Source organism: Camellia sinensis, chromosome 3 (assembly GCF_055761805.1).
Source record: "Camellia sinensis isolate YWXY chromosome 3, ASM5576180v1, whole genome shotgun sequence".
In the NCBI taxonomy this organism is placed as follows: domain Eukaryota; kingdom Viridiplantae; phylum Streptophyta; class Magnoliopsida; order Ericales; family Theaceae; genus Camellia; species Camellia sinensis.
The window spans coordinates 93,738,871-93,759,177 of record NC_138963.1 but is presented as its reverse complement, the minus strand read 5'-3'; the positions used below and the strand labels follow the sequence as shown (position 1 = coordinate 93,759,177).

Genomic DNA, 20,307 nt, shown 5'->3' with positions numbered 1-20,307 from the left:
ACTTAAAAAGTTGGGCTCTATTTATTGTGGGTTGCCCGCAATCTTATTCATTATATTACACTTTTATCTTTTTTATATTTGATTATTTTTTCACTTTAGCCTTTATAAATTTTTTTTTTCACTTTGACCTTTTACGTTTTAATTTTTTTTAATGTACTTCTAAAGTTAATTTTTGTTTAAAATAAGACAGAAAATACTAAAACAACTATCACATAACATAGAAGTATATTATTATATTGAAATTTAAATTTATGTCAAATGTGTGGGTCATATATAATAAGATATTTGTATGCCACGTAATTGTGAATGTGTCATTTTCTGTCTCATTTTTAATAGAAATTAAGTTTAGGAGTAAAGTGAAAAAAACTTGAAACATAAAGGATCAAAGTGAAAAAAAAATAAATTTAAAAGGCTAAAGTGAAAAAATGATCACATATAAAAGATGCAAAGTAATTTACCCTTATTTTATTTTGTTGAACACCGGTTGAGTGGACATAATAACACTACACTTTTATTTTTGTGACCTATTTATCCTTTTCATTATGGCCATGTTTGTTTGGGCGGACTGGATTAGCATTCCTATGACTAATAGTCCTAGGACTACCAATTCGTTGAATTATGTATCCTATCTTAACTAATAGTCAAGTTTAAAATAATTAATCCGTATTTCAATTGTTTAACCAAACATCGGATTAATAATTTTATTGGACTATTAGTCCAATTCCAAGCTCATGTCCACCCAAACAAACATGGCCTATGTGTGTTGTCTTTCCATCTTTGTTCCTATCGCTTACAACCATCATCATGGTTGCATAACTTGGTAGTAGAACATTCACAACCTTCAAGCACTTGATCCAGTCCAGACAACTTTTCTATTCTCGTCTTTGTTTGGCATGTCAAGTTTTTAAAAATTTTAATTATTTTAGTCACAAAAAGATAAAATAAAATTTTTAATACAATAAAACAAAACTTCACATTTAAATCATAATCATTTCATTTTTTCTTTTACAAAAGTTAAAAAGCCTAATTCAAATAAAACTTTTTAATCTCAAAATTAAAATAATAAAAAAATAAAAAAATTAACCCACATCTCAAACGAACCCTATGTCTTGATTCTTTCGGAACATTGGCTCCTTCACGTTGCATAACTTGGTTGCATATCATCATCATTAAGTAGGGCACATGTCTCGTTACTACAATTTCAACCTCAATAATTGTTTTGGGTGCTATGAATAGTACATTTTCAGCTTTTTATAATGCAATAAAAGTTAGTATGTTTAAAATGATTTTTTTTAATTAAATAAATAGTTGTGACAAAAAAAATAATTGATTGTTTGATTAGTTTTGTTTGGAATGTACTATATAAATATATTTTTTATCTTTTTTTGATCACATCACTTCTTTATTTTTTTGTACATCTTTTCATAAAAAATTAAAAAGTGTACTTGTTTATGAACTCATGGTAAAGATATGTTTCCTAATTGATTGACAGTAAAATTTTATTGTGAATCAGAGTAAAATTTTACTGTTTACATCAATTTTTGACATTTTTTTTTTATAAAGAATTTTATAATTAACATGGATCTTATTTAATAGATTTTTCATAAGAAGATTTAAAAAAAACTAATTTTATTAAAATTTGACATCTAAATTAAAAGTTATATCATTTTAAAGTTTAATATATTAAATTAGTCACTAAGAATATTTTGGTAATAGTATACCTTTCCGAAAACAAAGTTTGAGGCTTAGTTACTTTAAGCTTCCTTAGGGGATGCTCGTTGAATTAATTTTGAAGAAAAACTTTTTGTACTTGTACATTAAAATTTTATTATGAGAGATTTTGACCAAATTTTCCTTTAAAATATTTTAACTACTTGTCAAAATAGGCCATAGGCTTATAGAATGGTCAAGTTGAGCTTGTTACACGGGTTCGGAGGTCTTGGGCTTTTTTCTCTTAACCAAAGCCCTAAATTATCACATACAGAATGAGACATGATGGGCACTAAGAGCATCCACATCAACCTCAATAAATTTTGAGTTAAATTATAGCAAAATAGTTGTTTTTGTGTTTTAGTTAGTATTTTTGTATGTACACACTATATCATACTCTATTTTAAATTTTAATTTTATAAAATATTCATTTTTATGATTTGCTGGATTATGTAAACAACCTGTCCAAACTGCTTCCAACAACATCTATGAGAAGTTTTTCAAAAAATAAAATAAAATAATAATGATGGTGTAGCAGTCAGTCATCTAGCCTGATGACCGATAATATGTCTGGTAAATATTGTATTTTACATTCTTAAAAAAAATTATATGAGACAACAACCGATTGTCTGACAGAATGTCCGGTCATTCTTAAAAATAAAGAATAAAATATTGTATAACTTATGAGCAGTACTTCGTTTGATGAAGTTAAGTATTGTAACAATGACAAATTTTGTTTTGCAATAACCAACTTGATGGAGGACTGATTTAAAACTTTGATTTGCTAATATAACCCTAAAATCATAATATTGAGTCTCATGCTGATGCTCTAAAGTGGGCTGGAGAGGCAATGCTGGGTTTCAACTCGTGAGCCATTTGACAACCTTCATGTCTTGTGAATATGAATATAGGATAGGAATGAGATCATACACTACATTAGTCTACATATTAACAAGTGCAAGCCAAATATGTGTCCTATAAGTGAGAGTGGTAACTGTTGTGATGCACTTTAAAATTTTACAACAATGCTAGGGACCCTAGTGGGGGGTGACCCCCAGCACTCCCACCTCCATGTGGGGGGTTGCAAGTGGAAGATCAAAAATAAATAAATAAATATGAACCAATCAAAAAATAGTGGGGGTGGTGGGGGTCACCCCACTGGGGTCTGGGACATTTTTCAAAATTTTATATTATAATTCTTCATTTAAAAAAAATAAAAGTTGAATTTAATATTAAAAAAAAAGTTCCAATTAATTTCAATTTAGATTTATATGGGTCAAGCCCAATCTGAAAACTTTCAAGCTCTACCTTGTTTAATCCATGTGTAGGATCTGGCCTTTGGAAATGTAAGAAGGGCCGAACGGTTAACTGGTCAATATTTATACGGCCCTTAAATTTTAGAACCACGTTGGTTCATTAGCGAGGCTTATAGTTTTTATTTACACTCACTTGTAATATATTAATTTATAATTAATTAATTTATTTATTTAATATTACTAATAACATATAAATTTACTCTACCAAGTATAAGAAATTCACAAGTAAATGTAAAAATAATTATATCCCAATCAATATTGTCAAAGTAATAGGTGTGACCTTGATTAAATTGTGATTTTTTATTAATGGAATTGTAGTTGTGCCCCTGCATTGCACAAAAAGATTATGTGATATATTGGATAAATTATCCATATATGATAAATGTAATATATCTATAAAATTTAATTAACTCCACAAATATGAAGAAGTGGAAACAATAAAAATAAAATAAAATTAAAGCCTTTCGTCTCTCATATCAAAATAATATTTGAGGCAATTCTCCCCCTAAAATATGTATGGTATTAAAATGAATATAAAAATAAGAAGATTATGAAGTATCTAAACAAATGCATTAATATTTGTATAGGACTAGAAAGGATCAAAGCATGGAGGACGGACACTACGCCAATAAAAAAAGAAGAAAAAAAGTAGATATATAATGATTTTTTCCTGGTAAAAATAACCAACAACTATCTCACTTTTTAATTTTTTTATATCTTTTCTTAACAAAAAAAAAAAAAAAAATCATTTTAACCAAATGCATATCTAACAAAAAAAAAAAATTACATATAAAAAATGAATTTAACTTTTACATTTGCTTCCTTTATTTTACTATCCATCACTTTCTTTTGTCGGAGAGCTTTTTATCACTTTCGCTTTTGAGAGGGAGATTTGCGCCGGACAGTACGACCGAGTTACGGTAACGCGGGTTGTGGCAAACCGCCGAGTTACATCATATGCTCGGTCAGGACGGCTCCCCAGCGAATCACGCCGGGCCGAAGTAGGTCTAGTGATCTGAGTACGGGATCAATGATTCGGCTAGATCTGGCCACCGAAGTAGACCGGGCAAAACACAGCCCACAAGTAGTTCTGACCAGGATGGAGGTCGACGCGCCCACAGCCGGTTTGATCGAAAAGATCGCCCTTCTTACGGCTTGGTTGTGCTGGTTACGGTTTGTGGTTCTTCCAAGTGATAAGTTAGTCATGGCATCCTGGTACGGTGCGCCACCTAGACCAATGGTGAGATTGAGAAGAAATCCACTCCTGGCACGCGTTAATACCGCTTGGCAGTTTCACACATACTATTTGGAGGTTTTGGCCTTTACACGCGTAGGGTGGTGGGGGACAAGCACTGCCACCTGCCTAGGGAAGGACAGCAGAGGTAGTGCGCGCACAATCCTTGAGGCTGCATGGCCAGCCTAGAAAAAGGAATGGAAGGGGAACGTTGGAGGTATGCTATCTGAACAACTCTCTCTCTCTCTCTCTCTCTCTCTTACAGAAACGGTATTCTTCTTCCTCAAGTGGTCTAACTTGATTGTCGGAGGGACTATCCGGCAACACCCCGCCGGGCAGCTCATCGTTTCTGTGTTTCCAGGACAGACGCCGTTACGCGAAGCTTGAGTTCAAGGAGTACGAAAGGCGAAGGATATTTCACTCCCGTACAATTGGCGCCGTCTGTGGGAAGTCTTTGATACACAAACCTTGCTCTTCAAGCTTTTTCGACCGTTTCCATGGCGAACAACGATGAAACTCCACTATCCGCCGTCGATGGTGTCACGCCAGAGTCTGTTCGACGGAGAGAAGGCCCCTCTGCTATTCCTGCTATGGCAGGCCTAGAGACTTCTTCGAGAGGTGCGCGAGACAAACGCGCAAAGGGTATTGATCGTTCGAAGAGTCCAGAGGGCCGTCGACGGCGTGGGGAGTCGCATTCGCAGCGCCTGGAGCACAAATTGAAAGACCAGGATGCCCTCATTCGTAAGATGGCAGCTGAAATGGAGGTGCTGAAACGCCAAATCAATGAGAAGGGTGTTGCTGGAGAGGGCAGCCTCAGTAAGCGCACCCCGTCTCCTCGTTCTGGCAGTCGCCGCCAAGAAAGGATACACTCTCTCTCTATCACCTGAAACTATGCGGTCGGGGACTCCGACTCGCAGGTGGGCAAGTCTTACACTTACGAAAGCACCTACCGTCCCTCACGCCCATCGTCGACGTCGCGATATTCTTTTTCCACCCGTTCCGGAGACTTGAGGGATGTGTTGGAGGAGAGGGCTCGCCGAAGGGAGACTCAGAGAGTGCCGACATTACAGAGGCTCAGCCCCCGAGCCCGTTATAGTGAGGAAGTGGCCATGCCTGCGTCCAAAGTGGTGGTCCCAGTGCTTGTGGACAAAGAGCTAACGAGACTTACAGCTACGCTGTTGTCCCTAGAAATCGTGAGTACACCACTCCCTGCCGGATTCCACCAGCCTAAGTTCACCTTGTACGACGGCAAGACGGATCCGTACATGCACGTGAGTCATTACCGGCAAGTAATGGCTGGACACCGGCGCAATGACACCTTGATGTGCCTCATATTCCCAGCAAGCTTGGGAGAACTGGGCTTGAAATGGTTCGAAAGGCTGCCGGAGGGGAGTATCGAGGGATGGCAGCAACTAGCGAAAGCCTTCGTCACCAAATTCAAAACCAACACTCGAACACTGAAGGAGATCGACCATCTTCTGGGCGTCAAGATAGAGTCTGGAGGGTCGTTGAAGGCATACAATGCGAAGTACTGGGAAACCTAAAATGAAATCCTCGACTACCCTACCAATCTGGCGATTACTCAATACAAGCGTAGTCTCCCAGTCGGGCATAGGCTGCGAGATTCACTTACAATGCACCAACCCGCAACCATGGAGTCTTTGATGCAACGAATCAACGAATACATCCGTGTGGAAGATGATGCCGCCTTGGTGACCGAGAAGGCTAATCCGGTCGCGGCGGACAGAAGAATCGCGGGGAAGGTTCACACAGTGGGGCAGGAGGACAACCGTCCAAGCAACCGGTCAAAAGATCAACGCCGTGGCCCAAACCGTGATAATAGGAACGGGGGCCGCAGAAACGACCGAGCTAACGCTCCCCGTGATGAAGAGAAAGACGCCAAGAGGAAATTGAAGGTGTGAACTGGTGTTACCACGGTCTTTAAGATCCCCATTTATCGCATCCTGAGTGAAATTCGGGGTGAGCCCTTCGTCCGCTGGCAGGCAAAGTTGGGGAATGCTCAGAGAGGCTTCAACTCGAAATATCGTTGTATCTTCCATGAAGAACGGGGGCACCGAACGGAGGATTGCTTGCCGCTCAAACAACATTTGGAAGAGCTGGTGGCATTGGGGCATCTTGACCAATACATAGATGGGGGGATGAAAGCCGCTCCACTGGGGCAAATCGAGCCAAACGGCCTAGCCACCCTGGAAGCTGCGCCGCAAGGCGTAATCAATGTCATCCATGGCATCATTGAGCCGGCAAGGGTCTGCGAGCTTAGAGGGATGATCAAGAAGGCCAAGCATATGAGAGAAGTGCTCTCCGTTCAGCCCGCTGTAAAGAAAGGGAAGACCGAAGAGAAGGATATCCTCACCTTTTCGAGTAAGGACTTGGAGAGAATACAGATGCCCCACAATGACGCCCTAGTAGTGACTCTTCGCGTCAAAGACTTTGATATCAAGAGGATCTTGATTGACCAGGGGAGTTCGGTCGAAATCATGTACTATGACGCGTTCACGCAGATGAAGCTGGAGGACAAGGACTTGGCCCCTGCGACGTCCCCACTGGTTGGCTTCAACTCTTAGCCAGAATGGCCGATAGGAAAGATCATATTGCTGGTCAGAGTGGGTTCGGTCTTGAAGCAAGTAGAATTCTTGGTGCTCAAGGTCCCATCTACCTACAACTTAATTTTGGGCAGGGGCTGGTTGCACGCCATGCAAGCAGTGGCATCGACCTACCATCAGGTTTTGCGCTTCCCGGCACCAACCAGTCAAATAGAAGAGGTTTTCGGGGACCAGGTGATGGCAAAGCAGTGCTTCATTGCGGTGAATGGCAGCTGAGCCGCAAAAGGGTTTGTTCAAATGATAGAGGGACCGGAGGGAAAGGAAGTCCTTGAAGACGTAGAAAGAAAAGCAGAGGAGAAATCGGTCGAAGAATTGGTGGAGGTGCGCATCGACGAGAACGATCCAACTAAGTTATTTCTGTTGGGATCATCTCTATCCGGCGCCGAGCGACTCGATTATGTTAACTTCTTGTCTCCAATATGGAGGCTTTTGCATGGACGCTTTACAATATGCCTGGCGTCGACCCTAGCTTCATTTGCCATCAGTTGAATGTCTTTCCGAATGCTCGGTCGGTCATCCAGAGGACAAGACGCTCGGCCTTACATCATGCCGAGATAGTGGCGGAGGAGGTCAAAAACCTGCTAGATGCAAATGCAATAGAGGAAGTACAGTACCCAAAGTGGATCTCTAACACGGTGGTAGTACCGAAGATAAATGAGAAATGGCGGGTGTGCGTTGATTATATGACGGTCAACCGTGCGTGTCCAAAGGATAGTTTTCTTCTCCCGAGAATTGACCAGCTGGTGGATTTAACTGCTGGCTATCAAAGGTTAAGCTTCATGTATGCATATCGCGGTTACCACCAGATAGCCATGTATGGACCAGACCGAGAGATCACTTCATTCACTACCTCCAGAGGCCTATATTGTTACAAAGTCATGCCGTTCGGACTAAAAAACACCGGGGTAACTTTTCAAAAGATGGTAACGAAGATGTTCACTCCCCTACTGGGCCGCACCATGGAGGCTTACATCGATGATATGGTGGTTAAGAGCAAGGAAAAGTCTCAACACCTCGCCGACCTAGCAGAGATGTTCGCTATACTCAAACATCACAAGCTACGTTTGAATGCTTCCAAGTGCACTTTTGGAGTTGGCACCAGAAAGTTTCTAGGTTTTTTGGTTACAAATCGAGGAATTGAAGCCGATCCTTCCCAAATCAGGGTGATACAAGAGCTGGAGTAGCCAAACTCCACCAAGGACGTGCAACATCTTACCGGGATAGCAGCCGTGCTGAAAAGATTTATAAGCTGGTCTTCAGATCGTTGCAGGACCTTCTTCAAAACTTTGAAGGCCAAGTTCTTCTGGGATGCGAAATGTGACCATGCATTGGCAGATCTAAAGGTATACCTTTCCTCAGCCCTTATCCTGGTTACCCCAAAACCAGGCGAAGAATTGTATCTCTACTTGGCAGTCTCTCAACATGCTGTGAGTGTCGCCTTGGTTCGTGCAGAAGGCATCCAGCACCTTCTTATCTTCTATGTAAGCAAGACCTTGCTCCCGGCGGAATCAAGATATCTACCGCTTGAAAAATTAGCCCTGGCCCTGATGATGGCTTCCAGAAAACTGGCACACTATTTTCATGCCCATACAATAGTTGTGCTGATCGAGTTTCTAGTTAAAGTGCTCTTTGAAAAGGCAGACTTTACTGGGAGAATTTTGAAATGGGTCGTAGAATTGGGGCAATACGACATCAAGTTCCAGCCGCGCACCGCTATCAAGGCTCAAACTCTTGCAGACTTTGTGGCAGAATTTGCCCCGGGAATGCATCCGGTTTGCCTTGCTGATTTGGCTAGTGCGAACCTGGCACAGTCCATGGTTCAGACAATAGAGACCAGTGTTGGCTCACAAATGGATGAAGGGCGAAAGGCAGCCAAACTGGAGCAGCCAGATAACTCATCACAAGACAAGCCCAACCAAGGCGTGGAAGGAGACCAGAATGCACCGACCAGAACCTTGGAGTTGAGAAGCTCCCAAAACCCATCAGATTACTGGAAGTTGTTCATAGGCGAGATGTGGAAGCTCTTCGTCGATGGGGCTTCCAACACACATGGCGTTGGGCTAGGTATCATGTTGACTTCGCCGGACGGGCTGGTTATCGAGCAAGCAATTATGCTCGGCTTCCCAGCGTCCAACAATGAGGCGGAATACGAGGCCCTCCTTGCCGGACTACGAAGTGCATTGAGAATGAAAGCGTCGGCTCTTCTGGTATTCAACGACTCCAAGCTAGTGGTCAATCAGGTCTCTGGGGAGTATGAAGCCAGGGATGAAAGAATGGCCAAGTATCAGGCGTTGGTGCGCGCAGAAATCAAGAAGTTCGCCGCGATAAGAGTAGAACAAATCAACCATGAAAAGAACAACACAGCTGACGAACTAGCTAGCCTTGCATCTTCGCAAACGGCTTTTCCCAATCCTTTAATGATAGAATTCCTACCTCGGCCAAGCATTGAGGAACCAGAAGTGGCCGAGGTACTCTGCACCGACTTGGGACCGTCCTAGATGGACCCCATCATCGCCTTCCTCAAAGACAGAATTTTGCCAGAAGAGAAGAAGGCGGCCAACAAAATTCGGGCAAAATCAGAGCGGTTCAGGCTCTCTCCGTCCGGAGCTTTATACAAGAAGTATTTTACTGGGCCATATCTGAAGTGAGTCCACCCCAACAAGGTGGAAGCTTTCCTCTATGAGATTCATGAAGGTATCTGTGGGAGTCATACTAGGGGTAGGTCTTTGTCTTACCGAGCAATTTCCCAAGGTTATTGGTGGCCATGCATGCAGGCGGACACACAGAAATACGTTCGCCGATGTGAAAAATGTCAAAAATTTGCTCACCAGATCCACCAATCGGCCAGAGAATTGCTTCCCCTTACAAGTCCTTGGCCGTTCGCGCTTTGGGGGTTGGATATTGTGGGACCACTCCCAACAGCTCCAGGAAACCGCAAGTTCTTCATCATTGCCACCGACTACTTCACCAAGTAGGTTGAGGCCGAGCCATTGGCGACCATAAAGGAAATATATGTGAAGAAGTTTGTTTGGCAAAATGTCATCACTCGCTTCGGTATACCGAAGGCCCTCATCTCAAATAATGACACCCAATTTGATGGTAAACTTTTTCGCGGATTTTGTGAAGAGTTAGAGATTGAGTTCTACAATTCAACATCGGTCTACCCCCAGTCAAATGGTCAGGCAGAAGCCTCAAACAAGACCATCTTAGACGGGCTGAAGAATCGACTAGAGAAAGCTAAAGAGAAATGGGCTGAAGAACTCTCTAATGTACTCTGGGCATACCGCACCACGCCAAGACGCTCAACCGGGGAAACACCATTCGCCTTAGCCTATGGCATGGAGGCCGTCATGCCACTGGAAGTCGGCATGCCAACCATCTGATCTGAAAGTTTTCAGCCAGATTCAAACAATGAAGCAGTGGCCTTGGAACTTAACCTAGCTGAAGAAAGGAGGGAACGCGCTCTGATCCACATAGCAGCCTATCAGCAAGAGCTTTCCAGGAAATACAATAAGGCCGTGCATCCAAGGCTATTCAAGATTGAAGACTGGGTCTTGAGAAAGGTTATGGGCAATACAGTGATCCCGGGCGAAGGCAAACTCGGTACAAATTGGGAAGGACCATACAAAGTAACTGGCTTTGCAGGCAAAAAGGCATACCATCTGCAAGACTTAGATGGTAAAGCTATCCCCAGACCATGGAATGCAGCCAACCTTAAGATTTTTTACTTTTGAAATGTAACTGTTTTTGTTACTTAGCTTTTTGAACCTGTAGCCCTTTGGCATTTGGTGTAAGTCATTGGGACATGTAATGAAAGATAGCCCTACTTTTTTATATTATGAGTTTCTGTAAAATGATAAGGATATTGGACTACTGTGGATGCTAGGGACAGGAAGACAGACTTACACTAAGTCGAGCTAACTCTTTCTAGTCGGTGTAGAGACAAGCCGTACAAATAGTTAGTGTATTGCCCAACTTGTATAAGGGCCAAACGAAATGTTGGAAATTTGACAAACTTCCAACTGACCGAGCTGATTTTGCTCGCCCAGATGAAGTATTGGACATTTGACAAACTTTTAACTTGACCGAGCTGATTTTGCTTGTCCAGATGAAATGTTAGAAATTTGACAAACTTCTAACTTGACCAAGCTGATTTTGCTTGCCCAGATGACGTGTTGGAAATTTGACAAACTTCCAACTTGACTGAGCTGATTTTGCTCGCCCAGATGACGTGTTGGAAATTTGACAAACTTCCAACTTGACCGAGCTGATTTTGTTTGCCCAGATGAAGTGTTGGAAATTTGACAAACTTCTAACTTGACGGAGCTGATTTTGCTCGCCCAGATGAAATGTTGAAAATTTGACAAACTTCCAACTTGACGGAGCTGATTTTGCTCGCCCAAACGAAATGTTGGAAATTTGACAAACTTCCAACTTGACCGAGCTGATTTTGCTCGCCCAAATAAAATGTTGGGAATTTGATAAACTTTCAATTGGCCGACCTGATTTTGCTCGCCCAAAACGAAACGTTGGAAATTTGACAAGCTTTCAATTGACCGAGCTGATTTTGCTCGCCCAAAATGACGTATTGGCATATTGCGCAACATCATGAACATTTCGAATCGCAAGAAATTTTGCACATTGCAACTGCGCAGAAATAATTACACGATGAGCAAAAGGTTTAAATTTTCATTGATAATAGAAGTTGCATTACAAAAAGTGGAGCCAATCCCGGTTACATCCAAAAAAAAAAAAAAGAAGAAAGAGCAACAACAGCTTGAACATCAATCCAGATCAACATCAATAGTTTGCTCGGCCAAGCCCTCCTCGGTTTCGTCTGCCACGCCTTCCATCGCAACAACATCCTGCTCGGCCCCTTCCTCTTCGGACCTCTCCGAAGCTTTGGTGACAACTTGCTCGGCAGGCTGCGCGGCGGCCGCTTCTTTCTCGGCTGCCTTTTTTGCTTCATCAATGAGCCTCTTTTGAGCGGCGCTGGCGTACGCTTGCATGTAAACCGGGATGTAGGCGGCAGGCGGGTTTTGGAACATCTCGGCGTCTTGACCAACACCAATTTTTTCCACGGCAGCTTTCCAACCGCATTGGAAAAAGATGTCCTTGGCAACTTGGACTTGCCGCTCATAAGTCCTTTCACCCTCTGCATACCCGCGGTTTTCAGCATCATCTACCGCCTTGTCCCTCTTAGTTTTGTGTGCATCCCGAAGCTTTCGCAGCTCGGCAAGGTAGCGGGCCTTTGTCAGCTGAACGACCCTCTATTTGTCTGCTTCAGCCTGGGCTGCCTGCTTGCTTAGTTTATTGCGCTCGGCCTCTACTGCCTCCAGCGCGGCCTTTATCTCAGTCAGCTCGGCCGTCTTGGCCTTGTTATTGGAAATTGTATCCCGCAAACTTTGCCGCACAGCGACCATTCGCTTGTGGGCCAGGTAGTTTTTCTGCGCAGCCTGAAAGCGAATGGAGGTTGTTAGAATTCACAAACCGAGCAAAAACTTGGTGAACAAATTAGTCTTTCAACTTACCAACACAATTGATTTCGCTGCCGAGCGAAGCACCTTTTGGTCGGACAGCTCGTCGTGCTTCTTCATGTCGGCGGGAAGGATCAGCCCCTTGGTCATATTGAAGCTGAAAGAATAATCCTTGTCCGCGTAGACTGAATCGACAGTAGAGACAGCCAGGCCTTTGTACTTGAACTCGAGCGACCAGATCGGGGAGGGCACTTGGGTGTTTGGATGGCCCGGAGATTGGTTGCTCGGTCTGGTCCCCCAAGTCGGTTGAGGCTTGCTCGGTTAAGTCCTCGTCTGCCAGATGCTGTCCGACCATTTCTTTCCTCTGTCTCTTCTTTGACCGGCCAGCTGCTTGTTCGCTGGCCAGAGCTAGCACAGCCCCCTTTTCTGGCGCAACCAGCATGGAGGAAGTCCCCCTAGATGCCTCTAGTGGCTGGGACTCGCTAGCCTCACCGGTTACCATGGACTTAATCACTCGGATCTTGGCCATTTCTTGCTCGGTTGTCAGGGGAACTAGTTTGATCGGTGGAAGACTTGGGTCTGGTTCTAGAGAGGGTGCATGCAGAAAATCGGTTACCCTGCTCTTGCGTGGCGCTGTGTAATGGTAGGTTGGTTCAAAGCCGAGCAGCTTTGGCGATTCTCGCTCCTCGGCTGGGTGACACAGCAACACTCTAATGGCTTCCCGGTTAGCGCGGTAGTAGTCTTCTGCCAAAAGCTTGTAATTTGCAAAAAGAAGAAGTGTTAGATCGGCAAGAGAAAAACAAATGCAAAAGAAGACAATGCGGTTCACCAAGCTACTCACTAGCACTCCCAAAGTTTTTCCTAATGTACCAGCCCGGGGCGCCTCGGTGTCCTCATAACGACCGGACACCCACAAGAAATCGTCGTCATTTATTTCTTTATCTGGATTGCCCTTTATAAGTTTCGCTCGACCCTTTTTGACCTTGAGATACCAGCAGAACCCACCTTTATTCTTGCTAAGGCTGTACTGGTGAAATATCTCGGCAAGGCCGAGATTTAGGCCGAGTCTTCTATTCAGCTCGACCACGCCATTTATTATCTTGTATGTGTTGTTGGAGACTTCGGTTGGGCATAGCCTAGTCTACCTTAAAAACTCGCAGATCAGGGGCTGGACCGGGAAGCGAAGCCCTCCTTCCACTATGGACACGACCGTGAAGGGGCACTTATCTAGCCCGCCCCATGGGGTATCTCCCTTCTTGGCCAGCTCAAGATGGACGTCATCCGAGATGCTGTACTCCCTGTGGAACTCAGCCAGTGCACCGGGAGAGCTCACCATGAACCGATATTTCTCTATCTATCTCGGTTTTATTTATTGGGTGATTTAGTTCGTATCTCGGTGAAAAATTTTGTGTGTTTGCTCGGACGTTGAGCTTCACCGGTAGTGACACTGAACAGGCCTGGTCGGTCCTAGTTCGTTCTGCATTATTAACAAATAAGCCCAAGGGTTAGCGTGGCTTAAATTGCACGGCTTCTATGTGGAACTCTTAGCTCGGTCAGGGTTCTCTGATGTATTTGACCGGTCTGATCCCTACGTCGGCTCAACTATCTTGTCGATTTGGCCTTTCCTAGTTCGGTTCTGGTTTTCAGCTCGGTCAAGGCCTCAAGAAGAGACCTCGAACAAAGTTTTAGCTCGGTTAAGTCCTATTTACCGATCTAAATGAGGATGTAGCTCGGTTTTACCCCGTATTCGTTCTGTTCATCCCAGAAATAGAGTTCGTTCATTCAAGCTAAGGGGAAGCAGGAGAACGAAGGCCCCATCCATTTCTCTTCCCTAGTGTATACAAGTTCTACGCAAATAAAGGGAGGATCGGTGAAGCACCAACAGTCCCAAGCAAAGAGCGTGAAGAACAGAAACGAAGAACTTTGAGAAGATAAATGAAAAATACGAAGTATGGGTAGAGGGATTTACCAATGACGGGTGCCAAGCAGAGTTCAGCCCCTCAAGCCTGAATGTAGCTTTCTGAAGGAGCGAAAATGGGCGTAGGAGAAGCAAAGGGGCAGTAATGTCAGCAAAGTCAACAATGACAGAAGTTTGGGGGTTTGGAAACTAGGGTTTTGGCTCAAGAAAGGAGATGAACAGTAGGAGGGTCGAATGACCCCTCATGTGTGTATAAAAAGGTGGGAAACCCAAAAGGCGCATCCGTTTGAATTTTGCGCTTGAGAAGACAGCTGTGAGGCTGCACGCCACCAATGGCGTGACGCCACGTGGCATCGAAAGGACAGCTCCGTCAGTACGGCTGTACGACCCTTGACAAGACTACTGGCGCAATTCAGAAGACCGACCAAGTGGGATAGCTCGGTCATTGCGGTAATCCAAATCACGCTTAGCTTGGATGGGATTAAGGGGCAAAAGGGGCAATTGAGAGGGAGATTTGCGCTGGACAGTACGACCGAGCTACAATAACGTGGGTTGTGGCAAATGGTTACATCGTATGCTCGATCAGGGTGGCTCCCCGGCGAATCACGCCGGGCTGAAGTAGGTCTAGCGACCGGAGTACGGGATCAATGATTCGGCTAGATCTGGCCACTGAAGTAGACCAGGAAAAACACAGCCCAGAAGTAGTTCTGATCGGGATGGGGGTCGGCGCGCCCCCAGCCGGTCTGATCGGAAAGATCGCCCTTCTTACGGCTCGGTCGTGCTGGTTACGGTTTGTGGTTCTTTCAAGTGATAGGTCGGTCATGGCATCCCGGTACGGTGCGCCACCTGGACCAATGGTGAGATAGAGGAGAAATCCACTCCTGGCACGCGTCAATACCATTTGGCAGTTTCGCACGTACTATTTGGAGGTTTTGGCCTTTACACGTGTAGGGTGGTGGGAGGCGAGCACTGCCACCTGTCTAGGGAAGGACAGCAAAGGTAGTGCGCGCACAATCCCTGAGGCTGCATGGCCAGCCTAGAAAAAGGAATGGAAGGGGAACGTTGGAGGTATGCTATCTGAGCAACTCTCTCTCTCTCTCTCTCTCTCACAGAAACGATATTCTTCTTCCTCAAGTGGTCTAACTTGATCGTCGGAGGGATTATCTGGCAACACTCCGCCGGGCAGCTCACCGTTTTTGTGTTTCCAGGACAGACGCCATTACGCAAAGCTTGAGTTCAAGGAGTACGGAAGGCGAAGGATATTTCACTCCCATACAGCTTTTAAATTTTTTGATCTAATCAAATGGATGGAAAAAAAAAAATTACATAGGTTTGTTTGGACCACCACTTCATCGTATGTTCTATCAAGATTGTTTTATAATTTGTTTGTATTATTTTTATTTTTTGGGTGATATAAGTATATAATCCCTTACTAATAGACAAACAAATGGCTAACATAGTATTTCGAGAAAAATGAATAATTTAATTTGAAAAAAAAAATAAAAAGAAAAAGAATTGAGTCCTAAACTACTAATGGACCAGCGCCCACAGGCAGTTGAAGCTGATGAGGCCGATTCTGGTTGGTGTTCCTGGTATGGATGTATATTTCGTGTTCTTTTATCTTTTATTTTTAAGTAAATTATACTTATCATACTTAAAATTTGAAAAAAAAATACAATTACACTTACATTTTTAATATAATTATATCAACCTCTCATGAGATTTGAATTCACGTAACACTTACGCTCTTTTTAATAAGTAATTTGTTAGTTATGTGAATGGAAAAATAATATTATCATTGAGGTCTTGTTTGGCAAGTAATTTTTTTAGTCAAAAAGTCACTAAAAAAATCAAAAAGTCAACACTCTATACCAAAAAGTCAAAGGTTTCATTCTCTCTACTTTTTGCACATCTTTTCGTAAAAAATTAAAAAATCTTCCAAACATACTAATTTTTTTTTACATTATATTTTAGCCAAAAAATTAAAAAGTTCCTAAAAAAGACTGTTTCCAAACGAGACCTGAGAGGGTATAAAAATAACCATATGAATTATATAAGTCCTAATCTTGAGAGAGAAATAGCTGCCAGGGATGCAGAGGTAAAGTTCTTGTGCATTTATACTTGTGCTTGTGATAGTTTTTCCGAGTTCCGAAATAAATTGTTACTCATTGGGTTATTCATGCGGTTCGAGTATTTAAGGTTTGTACTGTTATTTTTCAACAGATTGCCCAATGCAAACTTCATATCACTGAGCTAAATTTGCATGCAGAGGCACAGGCTTGTGAGTACAAGCAAAAGGTAGGCCAGCCTATGTACTTTATATATTGGTTTGGCTAAAAGCCTACAACTTATTTTGTCTGCGAAGAGTATTTTTTTCCTTTTACATTTTCTTGAACTACATATACTATGAACTTGGAAACAGTTTAAGGCATTGGAAGCCATGGCGGAACAAGTCAAACCTGAGGGCCCTGCTGCCCATATAGCAAATTCATCTTCAAGCAAGTTAGAGAAAAATGGATTGAAGTCTAGGGGTTCTGGTTCCCCTTTCAAATGCATTGGATTGGGCTTAGTACAACAAATAAAATCTGAGAGGGATGAGGAGCTAACTGCTGGAAGAGTTCGTATTGAAGAGCTTGAAGCCTTAGCTGCAAATCGACAGAAAGAGGTAGGTTTGATGCTTTATTGTGTTGTAACATATTCTTTTGAGATTGACACAATGCATCACTACTTTCAATTTATGTCCATTTCCAGATCTTCATGCTGAATGCAAGATTAGCTGCTGGAGAGAGTATGACCCATGATGTAATTCGTGATTTGTTGGGACTAAAGTTGGATATGACCAATTATGCGGTAAATTTACAATGTTCTATCCCAAATTTGTTGAAGTCAATCATGCTATTTATTTCCCATCTTTGAGAATTCGTTTTTAGGATGTTCTGCATTTGACAGTGTATATTGGATTGAGTTGGTGATGCTTATGAACATTGATTACAGAATATCTTCCCAAGTCAATGCAATTATGCTTATCTTTTTAGTTTCTTAATGTCAGTCGTTGCTGGATAATCAGCAAGTGCAAAAATTAATGGAGAAGACTCGAATCTATAATGCTGATGCTCAAGATAAGGTACACTCAGCTTCAATAACACTGAAACTGAATTGGACCCCCGTGCATTTTTGTTGTCTTGAACAGCATCTTTTGTTTCAGGACCAAGAGGTAATGATGCTAAAGCAGCAGCTCAATGAGTTTATCGAGGAGAGAAAAGCGTAAGCAACTTTGACCCAAAAACTCAAATTTAAGAGTTCATAGATTCTTTTTGTTTTTCCAGCATGTGTCTAATCAGCTTTGAGGCCTTACTCCAGATGGCTAGAGGAAATTGACAGAAAACAGGCTGAGATGGTGGCAGTACAGGTTGCATTAGAAAAACTTCGTCAGCGAGATCGGTTACTTACAACTGAAAACGAGATGTTCAAGGTGGAACTCTTATTTATTTTATTGTGTATGTAGGTAACAATAAGTCTTTATAAAAACATGGATTTTTTTTCCGTTTATTCTTCCTGATTAGGACTACTTGCTTTTGATTTGTGTAGATGGAAAATGTTAATCATAAGAAAAGGGTAATGGAACTTGAAACTGAAGTAAGAAGTTGTCTGGCCTGCAAAACCTTCAGCAACGGATCCATCATCATACCAAAATTAAGGCAAGATTCAAGTACTTTTGAATTTGGAATTACTATACTTTCGGTGGTCTCAAGTGGATACTAACTGGTTTGGATGATGTCTTCGGCTTTGTATTGATTTGTTGCTTGCTAATTTCAGTAGAATTTTCAAATTCACTTTGCCTTGAAACTATTCAGCAAAACATATTAAGCAATTTCTTGAAAAGTAATTTTGATAGCAAGCTTTCTATTAAATTGAACAGGAGGAAAACAATTTCTTGAAAAGTCAGAATGAAGAGCTTAGTATTAAGGTTCGACGAACAGAAGCTATTCTTACACGTGTAAAGGAAGAGCTCACTCACTATCGTGCAAGTAATGGCAGAAACCCCAACATCCATTTTGACGAGGAGAATCGGTTGAATAACTTATTGAAGGTAGGCAAAACTGTTGCTTTTTTCTTTTTTTTTTTTTTTTTTTTCCTTCTGTTTTTTGGGCTAGTACCTGAGAGAGGGAATAGTTTGGTCTAAGCAAAACACCCTTCTGCACGTGTAAGTAGGCAAAACTGTTTCTTTTTTCCTTTTTTTTCCTTCCTTTTTTTGGGCTAGTACCTGAGAGAGGGAATAGTTTGGTCTAAGCAAAACACCCTTCTGCACATGTGTTTGCACGTTTATTTGCAAGAGAGAGACAGAGCGAGTGCTAACATTCGAGTGAATGTGCAACAGGAAACTGAAGGGGAAAGGCTGCAATTAGCACAGAAGTTAGTGAGCTTGTGCACCAGCATTTTAAAGGTTTGTGGAAGTTAATTATTGATATTATTTTCCCTCATAAATGACAAAACTCATGCCAGTAACCCAAGTAGCACCTATGAAATATGGGCAATATCTAAAAAAATAGGATACGGTAACAACTGGGGTATGTCAATAAATGTTTTGTTTTTTATAATTTATAATTGGAGATTCAATTTACAAATCAAAGTTCAATATCAAAACTAAAATGAGAAATTATAAAATTAAAAGGAAAATCATATTTCAACAATACTAATACTAAAGCACAGTCTATAAGCTATTTTAATGTCATTAAATAGAAGAAATTACAAAACAATTTCATTCTAAAAGCAAGTTAAGCAAAATTTGAAAAGTTGAAACTTCAATTTTCACTTCTGTCAACTTCATCGTTGAATAACACATTTTTCATATCTGGCACATCAAATAAAGGATTTAGAATATTTTTAGATTCAACTTTTTTATTAAAATACACAGTTGTCAGACACGATGCGCCTCTTGCATAGAAGTGTTTGTACTTCTTAGCTAGGATCTTTTTCATCCAAATAAACAAGTGTTGCTTCTTACAGCTCATCTCTTGTTTGAATCTAAATTTATAGGCTGCGGATATAACAAGGCCGGTATCTGATGTAAGTGTCTCCGTGGCTGAAGAAGCACTAGAACAACTCAAGAACCGGGTTACTTCACTGGAAAGAGAGTTGCAGGATGCCCAATTCAAGGTAAATGAAATCATTTCTCTTTTTTCTTTATCTTTTTTTCGAATTGTAATTTTGAATTTTGATAGCAATGATTTTTCGCCATTCTTTCAGTTTTTCTTTTTGGGGTGACTGATAGTTTAAGTGATTTGTGATACTAACTTTTATGTGCTTGGGACTGAGATGGTTTTTAATTAATTCAACAGAATAGAATTACCAATGAAAGAATTCGATTGTCCGAGTTCATGCCACAAACCTCACCGTATAGCTCAAGAGCAGACGAGAATTGTCAAACTTCAAATAGAGTTTCTCAGACTCCATTTCTTTCTGCTTTGGATAGATAATGCTGATTTACAGATTCATTTCAGAGAAGAGATCAAGATGAATGGGTTAGCCTTTTGCTAGCAGTCGCAATTTTTTATTTTATTTTTATTTTTGGAAAGAGAAATAGCAGTTGCAAATTTGAGTTCAGCTAGCGTTGTTTGGCTGTAAATTGATTATTTCTTATTTGTATATTTTTTTCATCAAAAATATATATATTCAATAGAACCTGTATTCTGCTAATCTACACCCTGTAAATACGGTACAATAAATTATAAGGGCGATAAGGTCTGTAATGTTCTTGCAATTTAGTAATTTGAATTTTTTTTCATAATTTTAATGTTTTGAATAGGAATGGCCCTGTTTGGTTTTCTTTTCAAAATTTGCTTTATGAATATTTTTTGGAAAAAAATTGAAGTTACACCAAAAAATTGAGAAGTCCCATCAAAATTTCTAATTTTTTTTTTACAATTTTTATAATTCCATTTTTACCTTTCATACCTATCATTCACTCTTCTTATTACACCCAAAACTTAAAAAATTCTAAGTTCTTGTTTGTTTTACAGATTAAATT

The 20,307-nt window shown here is 41.5% G+C and overlaps 1 protein-coding gene across 1 annotated transcript; it reads left to right on the top strand.

Moving 5' to 3' along the window:
* Positions 1-16,702: 16,702 nt before the first annotated feature.
* LOC114303957 (kinesin-like protein KIN-12D) lies at positions 16,703-20,017 on the top strand. Its single transcript, XM_082917362.1, has 8 exons — positions 16,703-17,403; positions 17,485-17,543; positions 17,640-17,751; positions 17,868-18,023; positions 18,199-18,369; positions 18,658-18,723; positions 19,317-19,436; positions 19,619-20,017. The coding sequence occupies exons 1-8, from the start codon at positions 17,362-17,364 to the stop codon at positions 19,754-19,756; spliced, it is 864 nt and encodes a 287-aa protein (XP_082773488.1). The 5' UTR covers positions 16,703-17,361; the 3' UTR covers positions 19,757-20,017.
* Positions 20,018-20,307: the final 290 nt, after the last annotated feature.